At 33.1% G+C, this 14,671-nt stretch overlaps 4 protein-coding genes across 4 annotated transcripts; 1 reads left to right on the top strand and 3 right to left on the bottom strand.

Moving 5' to 3' along the window:
* Nucleotides 1-2,399: 2,399 nt before the first annotated feature.
* On the bottom strand, nt 2,400-4,915 carry LOC131638159 (uncharacterized). The gene is made up of 12 exons (XM_058908708.1): nt 4,778-4,915; nt 4,551-4,694; nt 4,258-4,310; nt 4,052-4,179; nt 3,867-3,957; nt 3,776-3,794; nt 3,397-3,554; nt 3,194-3,296; nt 2,925-3,095; nt 2,788-2,829; nt 2,645-2,704; nt 2,400-2,564 (listed from the first exon to the last, which is right to left on the bottom strand). Exons 1-12 carry the CDS (start codon nt 4,913-4,915, stop codon nt 2,400-2,402), a joined length of 1,272 nt encoding a protein of 423 aa, XP_058764691.1.
* A 2,181-nt stretch (nt 4,916-7,096) lies between these two features.
* LOC131638154 (pterocarpan synthase 1-like) lies at nt 7,097-7,803 on the bottom strand. Its single transcript, XM_058908702.1, has one exon. The coding sequence runs from the start codon at nt 7,753-7,755 to the stop codon at nt 7,225-7,227; it is 531 nt and encodes a 176-aa protein (XP_058764685.1). The 5' UTR covers nt 7,756-7,803; the 3' UTR covers nt 7,097-7,224.
* A 4,860-nt stretch (nt 7,804-12,663) lies between these two features.
* Nucleotides 12,664-13,071, top strand: LOC131638158 (uncharacterized). Its single transcript, XM_058908707.1, has one exon. It carries the CDS (start codon nt 12,664-12,666, stop codon nt 13,069-13,071), a length of 408 nt encoding a protein of 135 aa, XP_058764690.1.
* Nucleotides 13,072-13,644: 573 nt separating this feature from the next.
* Nucleotides 13,645-14,405, bottom strand: LOC131638156 (pterocarpan synthase 1-like). The gene has a single exon (XM_058908704.1). It carries the CDS (start codon nt 14,326-14,328, stop codon nt 13,798-13,800), a length of 531 nt encoding a protein of 176 aa, XP_058764687.1. The 5' UTR covers nt 14,329-14,405; the 3' UTR covers nt 13,645-13,797.
* Nucleotides 14,406-14,671: the final 266 nt, after the last annotated feature.

The following is a 14,671-nucleotide window of genomic DNA, read 5'->3' as shown; positions in this document are numbered from 1 at the left end:
ATGAATGCAGTGTTGATTTTAAATTTTCTTTTCATAGTTGAATATATATGAAGTTGGAAGTGAATATGAATAGAATGATAGTTATAGATTTAAATTAGCAATTGTCCCTCCCTTATGATTGTTGTGTGTGTTAAATGTATTTAATTTAAGTTATATATGTTAATTATAATATTTTATTTGATGCATGTGTTACTATTTTAAAAACACTTTAAGTAAAAACTAATATTATAAGAAAATAGAAACTGAACAGTTAACCCACTCTCTGCATGTACAAAGTACTTGTTTTCTCTTGCACTGAATAGAAGTTTAGCATTGCAACTGGTTGTCGGTTAGGGTTTTCTACAATGGCATCTTCACACGGAGGTTCTTCTGTGCGGATTCCTTCTGATGATGATAATGATTTCAGGTATGAGCAGTTAGTTTTATTTCACTTTCATATTGGTGTACAAAATAGGGTCTATTGGTGTACAAAATTTGGTAGTGTGGTAATAACAGTTATAAGCAGTTAGCGATGGGTGAAGTATCAATATAGTTTAATGTTGTATTATGTGTGATATTTGTCAAGAAATCAAATGCTAGTGAATGGCTATTGGGGTTTTTTATTGTGGGATTATATAGTCAGTTTTTGTTTTATCCAGTCTGTGTGGATCCCGTGCTTGCTCGGTATATAACTATTGCTTAGTAAAGAATGCTTCATATGTGGTTGGTTTTTAATCCATATTTGATGTTGGAACAGCAATGATCAGGCAATGGAAATCATAGGAGAATTGGTAAAGGAAACAGGGTATGATCCTAAGATGGAAAGAAAACGCAGGAACAAACAGCGCGATGTAACCCCTGGTCGTGTTGTGTCGAATATTGATCTTGGTACATAAAATAGCGCATGCGTTAAAAGCAATCACAATGCAGGATCTACAAAGGTAAAAGAGGAAGCAACAGACATTGACACAACTGAAATCCAAGTTTCAAAAGTTGGTGAAGCAAGTGGATCAAAAGAAGGTAAGAAAGGAAGGCGTAAAGCGGTGAAAAAATCAAAGTTCGAAACAGACATTACTGTAGACCGTTCTACAGGTGCTCAAAATTTTTTCTGGAACACTCATGTTACAAATGCTAAATCTACACAGCAGAATGTAATGGTAAGGAGACATTTGAATATGATCATCATGTTATTGAAAATGTAAATAGTGTATAATGTTAATAGTTTCTTTATTTCCTGTATGCAGCATTTCCCTAAGGAAATCGCAAAAAGATGCCTTTGTCACTTTCAAGAAGAAATTAACCTGCTGGATGTGAGGACGAAGAACATTGCTACCTGTCAGGTCAACAAAGCTAATAGAAAGGGAATACCCCAGCCATATGAAAAGTACATGGCGCTGGGATGGTACGAATTTGCAAAATCTCTTAACCTGCGTAATGGGGATACAATAGTGTGGAGTATGCTGCGATTCTCTACATATATCTACGTGAAGGTTGAAAGACAATGAATTAACTGTTGTTATCAGTTAACCTTGTACTATAGCTGAAATTTAATGGTTATATTATATGTTGGGAATGTTTTTTGGTACAATGTGTTTTATATATTCTACTGCATGTTATTTTGTAAGCACCTTATCCAAAATGGGAACATACTAATATTTTGTCTATTTGAAGATCTAATGTATAATCGTTTTCGGGACATACTTTTGAAGTTCTCCTATTATATTCTATTAATCCTCTCTGATATGCTGTTAGTTAAAATGTAATCTGTCACATAATATTGTACCAGCATTACACTAAGATCAGTCATAAAATTAATTATTGATAGTTAACATAGTCAAATGTTTAAAGTTTTGGTGTTTCTTTGTGAGGCACAATCAATGTTTCATCATACAATATAATGAAAGTATGCTTAGGTTCTGTAAATCCAAACAAACCGTTCTTCACGACATCATTATTTTAACTACATGCAGTAGAATATTCATTAGTATATCACGGTCAACATCGGATCATTATGTAAAGTTTATAATGTTGAAATAATAAAAAACCAATGCCCCATTATAAGAAGTATAGTTAAAATGGAATAAATGTTACACGATACGGTAAAAATAGAGTAGGATAAACATTTTGTCTGTGTGGAAACTATATTTAATGGAATGAATGGTATATGATAAAAAAGAATCAAAATAATTGATAATAGTATATATAATATGTAGTAGAAGTTGAATCCTTTGAATGTAATATGACACACAAACCATAGACATCCTTAAATCAAAATGAACATAACAGAAGCAACATAGTAAGTATTCATGCACTAATTATTACAGAAAACCAAATCACACACATGTTTAAAAGCAAAGGAAACTAACATCCAGTTTTTATAACAAAGACATAAGCAAAACACACACTAAATAACAATAGATCTAATCAATCTTCTCCATTTTAATTATCTTCTTCAGCTTGTTTGATGACAGTTTTTCATCATATAATCCGTCCAAATCAGTGGATTCACTTGATACACCAGGAAAATGCCTCTTACCAGCAGGTGTGACAGCATCAGGCTTGTGCTCAGATGTAATTTCCAGGTCCTGCCAGATAATGTTGAAGAATATTACTCAGGAATATTGATATAAATGTAAGGAGGTAGGTGCGTTGCATTGAAACTCACCGTAACCAATTCACAGTCTTCATTGACATCTGTTTTAGCCTCATCAACACTCTCTTTAATCTATATATAGTTTAACCCAGCAATTCAGTATAATGTAATCATAGGAAACGCAAAAAAAGGCGCACACAGTTTAAAATTTGTACCTCCAGAGTCTCAGGTATTACAGTTTGGATTGGAATAGGTTCCTTGAGAGTTAAAAAACCAAAATCCAAATCAGTCGAAAGATTGTTATAATAGAAGTCCTCTTTTATAAAACAAATGACAGTTTATAAGAGCTGACCTCATCTGTTCCCCACTTTTCCTTAAGTTGCTGCATAATATGATCATTTTTTATAATCATAATGACGGAACAGTTCTTCCAGCGTGGATGCCACTTAACCTTCATAGCCATTTCCAACTTCAACAACTGATCAACTTCTAACGGGAAGTCCAATGGATCAGTAATTTCAGCCTATTTAAAGAACCTGTTGTATTAGTGTACGCAGAGTATCGGAAAGTACATTCTAATTCGTGAGCAGAATATAAATATAACCTGAATCATAGTGTTACGAAGTTGAGACGCAGATAAACCCAAGAGCATTTCACATTCTCTGTTCCAGAACACAAATTGCAGCTTTTGCCCCCATGAGTATCCTCAATCTCAATCTTATACCTGAAACATCATAAGAAGTCGTTCCATTAAAAAAGCAGACAACATAGAAACGACACAAACATGACAGAAACAACATAGATTAGGTGAGAAAAACTAAAACCTAAGGACTTCAGCCATGGTTTCATGACCAGCTTCACACTCAAATGGGGGGTTGTCCCCACACGCTATAGATTGACACATATGACAGGCACGATAGTACCATCCAAATGGAGACGCGACTAATAATTTTGTTGTAGCGACAGTAGCACAAAATGTAATCTGGACAAAGAGTAGTCAATATCAGAAATTATCACAATAAATGATGAGGTTATAATTATAATATGGAAAAATAGTAACACATACATCCGTAAATTGAATAATCTCAACAATAGGTAAAACAACAGCCTTTGAGAACAATTTTTGCACAGGGTCAGCTGTTGATTTTCAGAATTCTGGGAGGATAATTGGGAATTCCCTCCGAGTTGATCAGACAGGGTTACCCTGCTCTCCTCAGGCATTCTGCAGATAATGGATCATTATCAAAATCATGAATAAAATAATTGCATATAATGGATTATACTAACAACATACCTATCAATAAAGTCTTTCATGACAGGAAAATCAGCATCAACACATAAAAGGGTCACATTGTAAGTGTTTGTCACAGACAGAGGATACTTTCCTGAAAATTCAAATTATACCTTGTCAATGGATTTATTACAGATTTTGGAGTTTTACTATTAATTTAAAATGATTTAAATAAGTAATGAAATAACCTTCTTCTTTCACTTTGGCATACTGAAGCAACACAATTGTAGGGAGTGATGCAGCAACCCTAACTTTGTTAAACCTGATGAACTGATCCGCGTATGATTCCCACAGAGTACAGTTCAACATGTTGTTGCTAAACCATCATCACAACACATTAGGGTATATCACATGATTCAACTATCAGGGAGTCTTATGTATAACAAAAACAAACCTGTGGTCACGCAACACCATGCTAATTTGTTGCTTCTTTGCGCCAGACTCAGTCTATGCATAACCAATACTATCGACCATTCCAATGACATCTGAAAAAAATATATTAATTTCACACGACTGAAAGGCATCAAAACATGAGATAATAAAACACCAAAAAACTATACTCACGAATCAGGACATCTTTGACAAACTTCCCTTTATTATGTCCGAAAAACTTGTAAAATAAATCGATTTCGGGGGTATCTCATGTTTGTCTTCATCAAGAACAGACGTTCCAGCAGTAAACTTTACCATATATTTTTGTTCGGATGCCTTGAACGCCAGAACATAAGGCACCACCTTAAAATTAGATACAGTATAAGTATGCCCTAATAGGCATTTTTCGGTGAACACCGACACATGTGGTGCTGGAACAACAGCATGAATATCATCTCCCTGCGCCAGAAACCAAAAATTGTTCAAAATTATATAAACATACGTAAATGATAAACATGCCGAAACTTAAACAGGGTAATCACCAATTTATCAACAAAAATCATTTCAAAATGTTCCTTGTTGTTAGCCACAACATTCCATCTGTGGTGAATCCTAACAACAATCTTCCAAAGCTCTTTTCCATTGTTGATCTCTGCTATTCTCTCAACAGGCCTAGACATGATCATGCAAATTCACAATGCACTGAATTATAACCGCATAAGTTAGAAAGCATGGAAAGGAGAAGAATGAAAGTGACTGATAAATAGGCAAGCCATTTTAACAGTTCATTACTGCGATTAGCCAGTTTGGAGCGTGGATAGGCCGAGAAAGTGAATAATGCGTAACTGCAACATCATGAGAAGCTGGGAGGGTGAAACTTCCACAGTAATAACTGTCGCAACCCACAATGCAGAGGGAATGATGAGAGAATGATGTGGAATTTTGTGGAGTATTTTGCTGATGTGGATAGGCCAATTGAACAAGAAGTGGTAGACTCTTCTTATATGATAGATATTTATTTTTTGAAAAGTCTCTTTCTATTGCTGATTATTTTAGTTTGTATGTTTTAACATTTGAATTCTTCTTCCTTTTTTTTTGTCAAAACATATTATTTTCTTATCTTTTCACCATTACTACTTGAATTTAATTTTTCCAACATTTTCTTTTCTCCCTAACTTTGTTTTTAAATACCCTTACATTTTTATGCGCTCTTCTATTCTTAAGACGAAGTGGTGAACATTGTTTTTCTTTTAAAATTGGCGAAGGGTGGTAACATTTGAAAGAAAAAAAATCACTTTAAGCTCAATTGGATTATCAAAGGATCACACCCTAATAAGGTATTATTTTTGGTCAAGTAGTCTTTCACTAAAAATCAAACAATGCCTTCAAATATATAAAATAATAGCAAGAATGGTGAAAATTTTTCATAGTTAACATGCATGTCCACTCTCATTATTTATGTAAAATAAGATGTTGAACACACCTCACTTTGTTAGGCTTATGATTTTTGACTTACATTAACATGTTTTCACTAGAAATTAGCAAAACTTAACATTTTTGTAAGCTACTAGTTCATTGTCATGATATATTTCACAACTAATCAAAACATTAATCACGAATAAAGCATTTAAAAGACTAAAATAATTTTTCATGTAGTTTGTTCTTGACCTTTGTCATTAACCTAAATTTTTTAATTCCAATGCATTTAGCTTCTCAGACCATTAACTGAACCATCTGCAGACAAATATCTTTAAAGCAATTTGTAAGCCTATTACCACTAGCATCACCACTTCCAAACTCAAAGTAAAATGGCCAATTTTTAGGCCATTGAAGTAGATGATGAAGTCCTCCTGAGTAGGAATTGGCTCATGTGGAGTTTGTGGTTCCTGCATTTTCAACTACAACATGTTCATTGATTAATTATTAAAAGCATACATTTGTGGTATGCATTAGTAACATCCCAAATATATGAAAAACATAATCTCAAATTTGGACCCATGCTATCAAAGCATGTTTATCCATATTATTGCTCAATCGGTACGAGATGAGGTTGTTGTAGTGGTTGTGGCATTCTTTCTCCATGACCATTACAGTAAAAAGAGAGACTAAAAACTTATATAACTTTGACATTTGATGGATATGATGGTTGTCATGAGGCGTTTTTATACACAATTTATGAATTCTTGAAGGCAACCAAAATCTGTGGAAAACCTAGGGCCTAGTAGATAAGACGAGGACGAGACGTTGAGACCGTACATAAAGATTCAATAAAGAAAATTGTATTAGTGAAAAGTGATGATATTGAAATAAAAAGGTATTTTCTCATTCTTAGAGTCCAGTCATGAACCAAAATTATAGAAAATATCAGCATTAGAGCACCAAAAACCTTCAACAACCTATTAGTTTGGGTTGCAACAAAACATATAGTATGAAGAGAAACTAGTAGCAAACAGATCAATCTAAACAAAGAAGATTTGTGAACGGATAAACAAGTAAAAGAGTAAGTGAGAAGATTCGACTAGTGGCCAAGAAAAAAAGGAGAATTCAGAAAAGAAACATGCACTAATCAAGAAGTGAAAAATGTGCCACCATCAAAGTAACGCATCAATATTTACACGATTGCATCAAGGACGAGTTTAAAGAAGAGCAAGTCGAAGCACGAGAAACTATTCAGAAATGATGTGAATTACCAAATAAACCAACTCATTTCACACTTAGAAGCACTAAACACATCGGGATTCGTTTCTGGCGAGTTTAAAAGTGTGACATTTAGAATTTTTAAACTACAAGACATTAAATATTTTTAACTAGTCTCTATTATAAACGATCCAAGTTGGGCATGGAATAAAAAATAGTACTAATAAGATAAAGGTTCAATGCTCTTTGATTTTATTTTATTGTTACATATATGAAGCTTGTATCATCATAAATCCATATGATATGATGTTCAATTTTAACAAGCATTAACCATATAATTATACATATATTTTCAAGGTATTGCCAAGGTTACAGTCAACCTAATAACAGATTGACTATAGGTAGGATCATAAGATATAGTTTCAAACACAGCAAATCCCCTTGCAAATCGAAACCTTCCAGTTCCAGAAACAACACCAAGCTCTCTTAAGTTATCACGCTGTCGACTTGTACCTTGAATTTCTAAAGTGCTACCAGCGTATTGCGCATTGTTGAACACAAGTGACAAAACTATGTTCACATTTGCACCATCTTGAGCAGTTACCGTAATTGTACCTTGAGCCCGTCCAATTTGAGTTGAATATGAGCTAGGACTTATTGTAACAGGATCATCAACAACAAATATTGTTCCAAATGAGTTATAGGACCAAACCTTGCCATTGATGCCTATAACCGGTGAAACGGTTGCCTTAGGTCCTTTTCCGACATCTTGTAGGTAGAACACCAAGGTTGATTGATTTGGTTGAGCTTGACCATTAGTTGTGCTGATGTTTATGAAAAGTAGTATTGTGAATGAGATGATTTTGTTAGAAATTATTGCCATTTTTTTAGTTATTGCAAAAGGCTCTTGAAGAGAAATTTTGATGAATTTAGTTCTGAAAATGGGTAAAATTTATAGAGGCAATTCGAGACAGAACTTATGCTTGAAGGAAACTAAAGTATTATTTTGATGTTAAAGTTTTTTTTTATAAAATGTTAAGCAAATTTCATTTTTGAATTAATTAATATGTGAGGCAATTCAACGTGAGTATATAAATAAAATCGTGAATAAATCAATTACATAAATATGTTACACAAAAAGATGACTTACATAAATAAAGTACGCATGAAAAATGACTTATGCTTGAAGGAAACTAAAGTATTATTTTTATGTTAAAGTTTTTTTTTTATAAAATGTTAAGCAAATTTCATTTTTGAATTAATTAATATGTGAGGCATTTCAACGTGAGTATATAAATAAAATCGTGAATAAATCAGTTACATAAATATGTTACACAAAAAAATGACTTACATAAATAAAGTACGCATGAAAAATGACTTATGCTTGAAGGAAACTAAAGTATTATTTTTATGTTAAAGTTTTTTTATTATAAAATGTTAAGCAAATTTCATTTTTAAATTAATTAATATGTGAGGCAATTCAACGTGAGTATATAAATAAAATCGTGAATAAATCAGCAACATAAATATGTTACACAAAAAAATGACTTACCAAAAAATTATCATGCCAGCCTCATGATAATTTGTGCTTGTTTTATTCACCGACCTGAGGCAAATCGTGTTTGATTAATGATCAAAGCCTTCCATTAACACATGATATATCCACATGAAATGTCTTTCATTAAGCTTTGAAACAAAATTCTACATACAATTTCAAAAAAAAAATACAAATTATAGTCTTTTGTCTGCCGTGGATAAATTTTATTAAATTATTAATAATATTATTTTTTTGTAATTAAAGAAAAAAATTTAAAATTTAAATATTTATTATATTAATTGAGTTTATTTGAGAATTAATAATAATCAATATTTATTATTTTAAAACAAATAATCATATTTATTTTCAGCTTAACTAAAAAAATGAGAGAAAAACTAGTAAAATGTACAGAGTATAGAATATAGTAAAAATAATGTATCTTGTGTATTAGTGTACACAAAATAGTTATATTAATTACTTCAACTTTTATAAATCAGTTGATTAGTATAAAATTTAAAATAAATATTATATATTATCAGTAAATTTATATATATATATATATATATATATATATATATATATATATATATATATATATATATTTTCTATATAATTTAAATTAATGTTAATATTTATATTTAAATAAAAATTATATACTTAAAAAAACCTATTATATATATTTTATCTATTATAATCCTAAATATTAATTTAAATATTGTACAAAACATTATATCACATTATATACATATTTAAACCAATATATTCTATATCATATATAGTATTCTACATCATATATAGTATTCTATATCATATCTGTTTGCTTAGTGGCTAAATATGTATATTTTTCCCTTGAAGGCATGGGATAGATTCCCAACGTTAATTTAGTCTAGAGAACAGGCATACCTCTACATCATTTTCAATTAAGAGAAGAGAATGTGGCATAACTTTACAGCTTCTATTGGTATGTGAGAGAAAAATACATGGTGCACTTTATAATTTGTATTGATAGATGAAAGAGAAAAAGATTTTGGTGTGGTGCAATAATTATATTTGAGGGGGTACAAAGTTCAATAAACCTAATAAAATGTATGAAAAAAGTAAAAGTGAGGGAGGGCAGTTGCATCCCCTAAGCTTCATTTGGTGGGATCCGGTGGTGCTTTAAACCAAAGAATTGATAAAAAATACATTTCACCTTCTGCTGGATTCGAACCCAGGTCTTGGGATAACCTGGCAAAACCTTGTACCACCTACGCTGCTCTCTTATGTTGTCATAAATAGCACTCAAAATAATTAAATAAGAAACAATGTATTAAATGGGAAATTCAAACACTGGAATCAAACTTGGCCCAGTGGACTTGCTGCAGCCAATTAGAATTAGAGAAAGGAGATTATACTTTTGACCAGCGAACCGAAGACTACCACGCGCGCATAGAGTGAGGGTCTTCGCTGACTGGCGAACAGTAGCATCCCACACGTAATTCCTCTCCCTCGTGCACTGTTCATCTCCTTCTTCCTCTTACCTGCGGAAATTCATGCAGAATTTGCTACGCTATTACCTGCGGATTGGCCCTGGATTCATAGCAAAAATCCTGCAAACATGAACCCTGTAAAATACGGTCAATAAAAAGATAAGAGGGATCCTACCCCCCCTTAATTTGGGGTCCCTGAATCCATTGGTTGCATTGTTTTAGCCTGAAAGTCCTTAAATCGTGAGCTTCAAAGAGAGGTAAGTCGGAGCCCTAACAATGGCAACTCCATGGAAAGGCGTCAAAGCTTTGCATAAATGGTTCTAATGATCCCCAAACTTTATCCTGAACTCAAATATTCCATTAGATCATATTGAAACACAATAAAATGCGACATATAAAAACTTGAAATATGAGCCAATATGGTGAGTATGATGCACGTATTTTAGACGTTACATGGCTTGTATAATGGCCTCTCTTTACCTTATATCACCTCAGAAACGATTTAGAAAGGTTATTTGGATCTGGAAATAACTGCAACCAAGAATACGATTCTACACCTTTCTTTGAATTTTGTGGCTTTCCAAACCCTAGCTCCTGCCAATACTTTTCGTCCCCCAAATTCTGAACTTGATCTCTATATATATTAGAGTGAATTAGGGTTATAGGAATAGAATAAAATCATTCCCCTTGAAGAGAATCAAATTTGATTGAAAATTTTATATTAAAACATTCTATCTTGGTCCATTCTTGCTCCAATTTAGATCCACATGATTACTATAAATCTTGGAGATTTGATTTTGGCTGAATAATAAAATCATACGCATGAATCCAAACTTTTAGCATTTTATTCTAATTTATTTTGATAAAAATCAAAAATAAATGAAATAAAATACCATGGCCATGCACCAACGAAATTTGGCCTTCTAAGGGATGTTATATGGGCCTTTGTATGATTTAAAAATAAACCCCTTTAATTTGTTTCATAATTTTTGTGTTTTTACTTAATTAATTTGATATTTTTTAATGAAAAAATCTAAATAAATTAAATAATAGTCACAAAAACACGAGAATAAGTTTATGGATCCTATATGAGGTCATAATCATGTTTGAAGTCCAAAACCTAGGCCCATTAACTTAAAAGTCCGAGATTGACCAATTAAGGTTTTGTGCATTTCTTGAAATTTGACCAACTTATGCGCTTTATATCTCCCTCAATCTTTATCCTATGAAGGTGTTCTAGGACTTTTTGGAGAGCTCAATATGTCCTTTACAAGCCACTTTGGAATATATTTTGCATTCGAGGATTTTATCTTGATGATATGGCCTTTGACAGAAAACAGCTTTTTGCGAGCTTCTAGAAGGACCTGTAATGTTTTGGCTTATATCTCTTATGCGGAAGCATTTCTTGACCTTGGGCCCAACATAAAAGTTGTAGAGAATTTAATTTCCTTGAGAATGAGCTTTGGTTGGGGGATTTCTGATAAAGTATGAGAGAGATATGATTAGTCAAAGTTCAGTTGACTTTTGCTTAGAAACCCTAATTTAGTAACTTGGAATTTTGATGATTTCTGAGCTCTCCTTGATGAATCATGATAGTCCCTTGATCAAATTATGAATTTTACTTCAAATTATTGATGTTGACCCAAAAATCAGGAGTTTTGATTGTGATTTGACCCTAGTTGACTTTTAGGTCAAACTAGTCGATTGTCGATCATTTGAGCAATTGAATGAGCAATCTTTGGAATTGAACCTTGAATCTTGTCATGGAGGTGATTTAAATCCTAAGAGATCATATGAAGCTTACTTGAGGCCTTGATACACCCTTTCTCCTTAGCAAATCCAAAACCCTAATTTGAGGACCCTTTGATTAGGAGAGTATGCCTTAGGTTTACCCTTGAGCCTTGAATCATTGTATGAGTTTGAAAGTGAAATGAGATGGGCAAATTTTGGGGTATGACACCAGGTCACCCAGTCGGGCACCTCACTTTCCGAATCGAGAGAGGAAGACCTGATCGCCTTGCTAAAAAAAAGTTGATCTATTCGCTTGGGTTCTTTTATATATGCATAACATTGACACCAAAGTGGTGTGTCATCGACTCGCCGTAGATCCCTCGGTCAACCTAGTATTCTAGAGAAATTACAAGGTTGGCGAAGAAAAGAGAACAACCATTTACGAAGAAGTTCATAAGTTAACAAGTGCCAATTTTATAACGGAGATCAAATAGTCTTTACGGCTAGCTAATATGGTTTTGGTCAAGAAGAAATCGAACAAGCGGCATATGTGTGTCGACTTCACCGATCTCAATGCAGCATGCTCAAAGATCTGTATCCTCTCCCTAATATAGATCTAATGAATGATGGGTCCTCGGGATACAAATTGTTAAGTTTCATTGACGCCTATTCAGGGTACAACCATATCAAAATGGATCTCATTGATGCTCCAAAGACGACGTTCATGTCCAATCACAATAATTATTACTACAACGTCGTACCTTTATTAGAGATTAAGAACGTATACGCCACCTACAAACAGCTCATGGATACGGTGTTTGCAAGGACGATAGGACATAGCTTGGATGTTTACATTGATGACATGATTGTGAAGACATCAGAAGGGGAAAGCCATGCAGAAGACATGGAAGATATCCTGAGATTCATCAGGGATTATAACATGCGCCTTAATCCAACCAAGTGCTGGTTCAGTGTACAAGGAGGAAAGTTCATGGATTTCATGCTCACCAAGTGAATAGAGGTGAATCCCGAAAAACTTCAATCCATCATAGGCATGAGAAGCCCCTCTAATGTCAAGGAAGTTCTGCAACTAACGGTTTTCTTAGCCGCCCTTTCTCGTTTTCTTATTTGTGCATGTGACAAGTGTTTCTACTATTTCACCACACTAAAGAAGAATGACAGGTTTGAGTGGACAGTCGAATGTGGGCAGGAATTCTCTAGGTTGAAGGCTTTCTTAGTGTTACCGCCTATTTTGACGCCCCCAACAACATGTTCTCTATTATATCTATACTTGTTTCTTATTTGTCAAGTGTTAAGCTTACTACTAGTCCAGGAAATAGATAAGGTAGACAGGCTTGTCTATTTCATAATCAAGGTGTTTAAGGGATGCAGAGGTCCACTATCAAAAGATAGAAAGACTCACATTTACAATAGTGGAAACTACAAGAAATCTAAGGACTAACTTTTAAGGACACCAGATATTGATGAAGATAGACTACCCGTACGCCAGGTTTTGAAAAAGCTAAATCTAGCTGGAAGAATGGTATCATGTGAAATTGAGCTATTCAAATATGACATTCAATACATTCCCTTAGTCAACATTAAATCAGAGGTCTTGGCAAACTTTTTATCTAGGAGCCAACAGAGCAATCTACGTAAGAAGCTTTTTGAAGAGAGAAACAAGTTTAAGCGTAAGCGAGCGGACTCGACGAGGGGCCGAGAAAAAAATATAATTTAGAAAAGAAACACAGGCTAACCGAGAGGTAAAAAGGGTTCCACCATCAAAATACATAAACTAAACCCATCTAAATCTCGAAGGAATGCATTAATATTTACAGGAGTGCATAAAGAAGAATTTAAAGAAGAGCAAGTTGAAGCACTAAAACCTATTCATAAATGATGTGAATGATCAAATAAAACCAACTCATTTCATACTTGAAAGCGCTAAATACACAGAGTCATTTTTGGAGGGTTTTAAATTATGACATTTAAAATTTAAAACTACATGACATTAAATATTTTTAATTAGACACTATTATCAGGATCCAAATTGGCCTCAGAATAATATAATACCATAAAAAAATTACTAATAAGATAAAAGGTTTAATGCTCTTTGATTTTATTTTATGGGAAACTCATATGATGTTCTATTTTAACAAGCATTAGCCCTATAATAACACATATATTTTCAAGGTATTGCCAAGGTTACAGTCAACCTAATCACAGACTGACTATAGGTAGGATCATAAGATAAAGTTTCAAACACAGCAAATCCTCTTGCAAATCGAAACCTTCCTGTTCCAGAAACAACACCGAGCTCTCTTAAATTATCACGTTGACGACTTGTACCTTGAATTTCCAAAGTGCTACCAGCGTATTGTGCATTGTTGAACACAATTGACAAAACTATGTTCACATTTGCACCATCTTGAGAAGTTACGGTAATTATACCTTGAGCTCTTCCTATTTGAGTCGAATATGAACTAGGACTTATTGTAACAGGATCATCAACAACAAATATTGTTCCAAATGTGTTATATGACCAAACCTTGCCATTGATGCCTATAACTGGTGAAACGGTTGCACTAGGTCCTTTTCCGACATCTTGTAGGTAGAACACTAAGGTTGATTGATTTGGTTGAGCTTGACCATTAGCTATGCTGATGGTTATGAAAAGTAGTATTGTCAACGAGATGATTTTGATTGGAGTTGTTGCCATTGTTTTAGATATTGCAAAAGGCTATTGATGAAAAATATTGATGAATTTAGTTCTGAAAATGGTTGAAATTTATAGAGGTGTGATGGGGCAGGAGTTGTGTTGAAAGGAAAACTGAATAATTTTTTTAATTTAAAAAAATCTTAAATTGTTGAACAAAAATCATTTTTGAATTAATATGTGGGTCATTTAAACGTGAGTATATGAGTAATATCGTGAATAAATCAGTTACATAAATATTTTACACAAAAAAATGAGTTACATAAATAAATTAATGTGATCTTCTTTATTTTTTAATGTTATTCAAATATAAAAGGCGAAAAAGAGCATGAAAAATTGGCTTTTA

The sequence above is a fragment of the Vicia villosa genome, unplaced genomic scaffold (assembly GCF_029867415.1).
Source record: "Vicia villosa cultivar HV-30 ecotype Madison, WI unplaced genomic scaffold, Vvil1.0 ctg.002191F_1_1, whole genome shotgun sequence".
Classification (NCBI taxonomy): domain Eukaryota; kingdom Viridiplantae; phylum Streptophyta; class Magnoliopsida; order Fabales; family Fabaceae; genus Vicia; species Vicia villosa.
The sequence above is the reverse complement of the archived record's forward strand: the minus strand, read 5'-3'. Positions and strand labels throughout refer to the sequence as shown.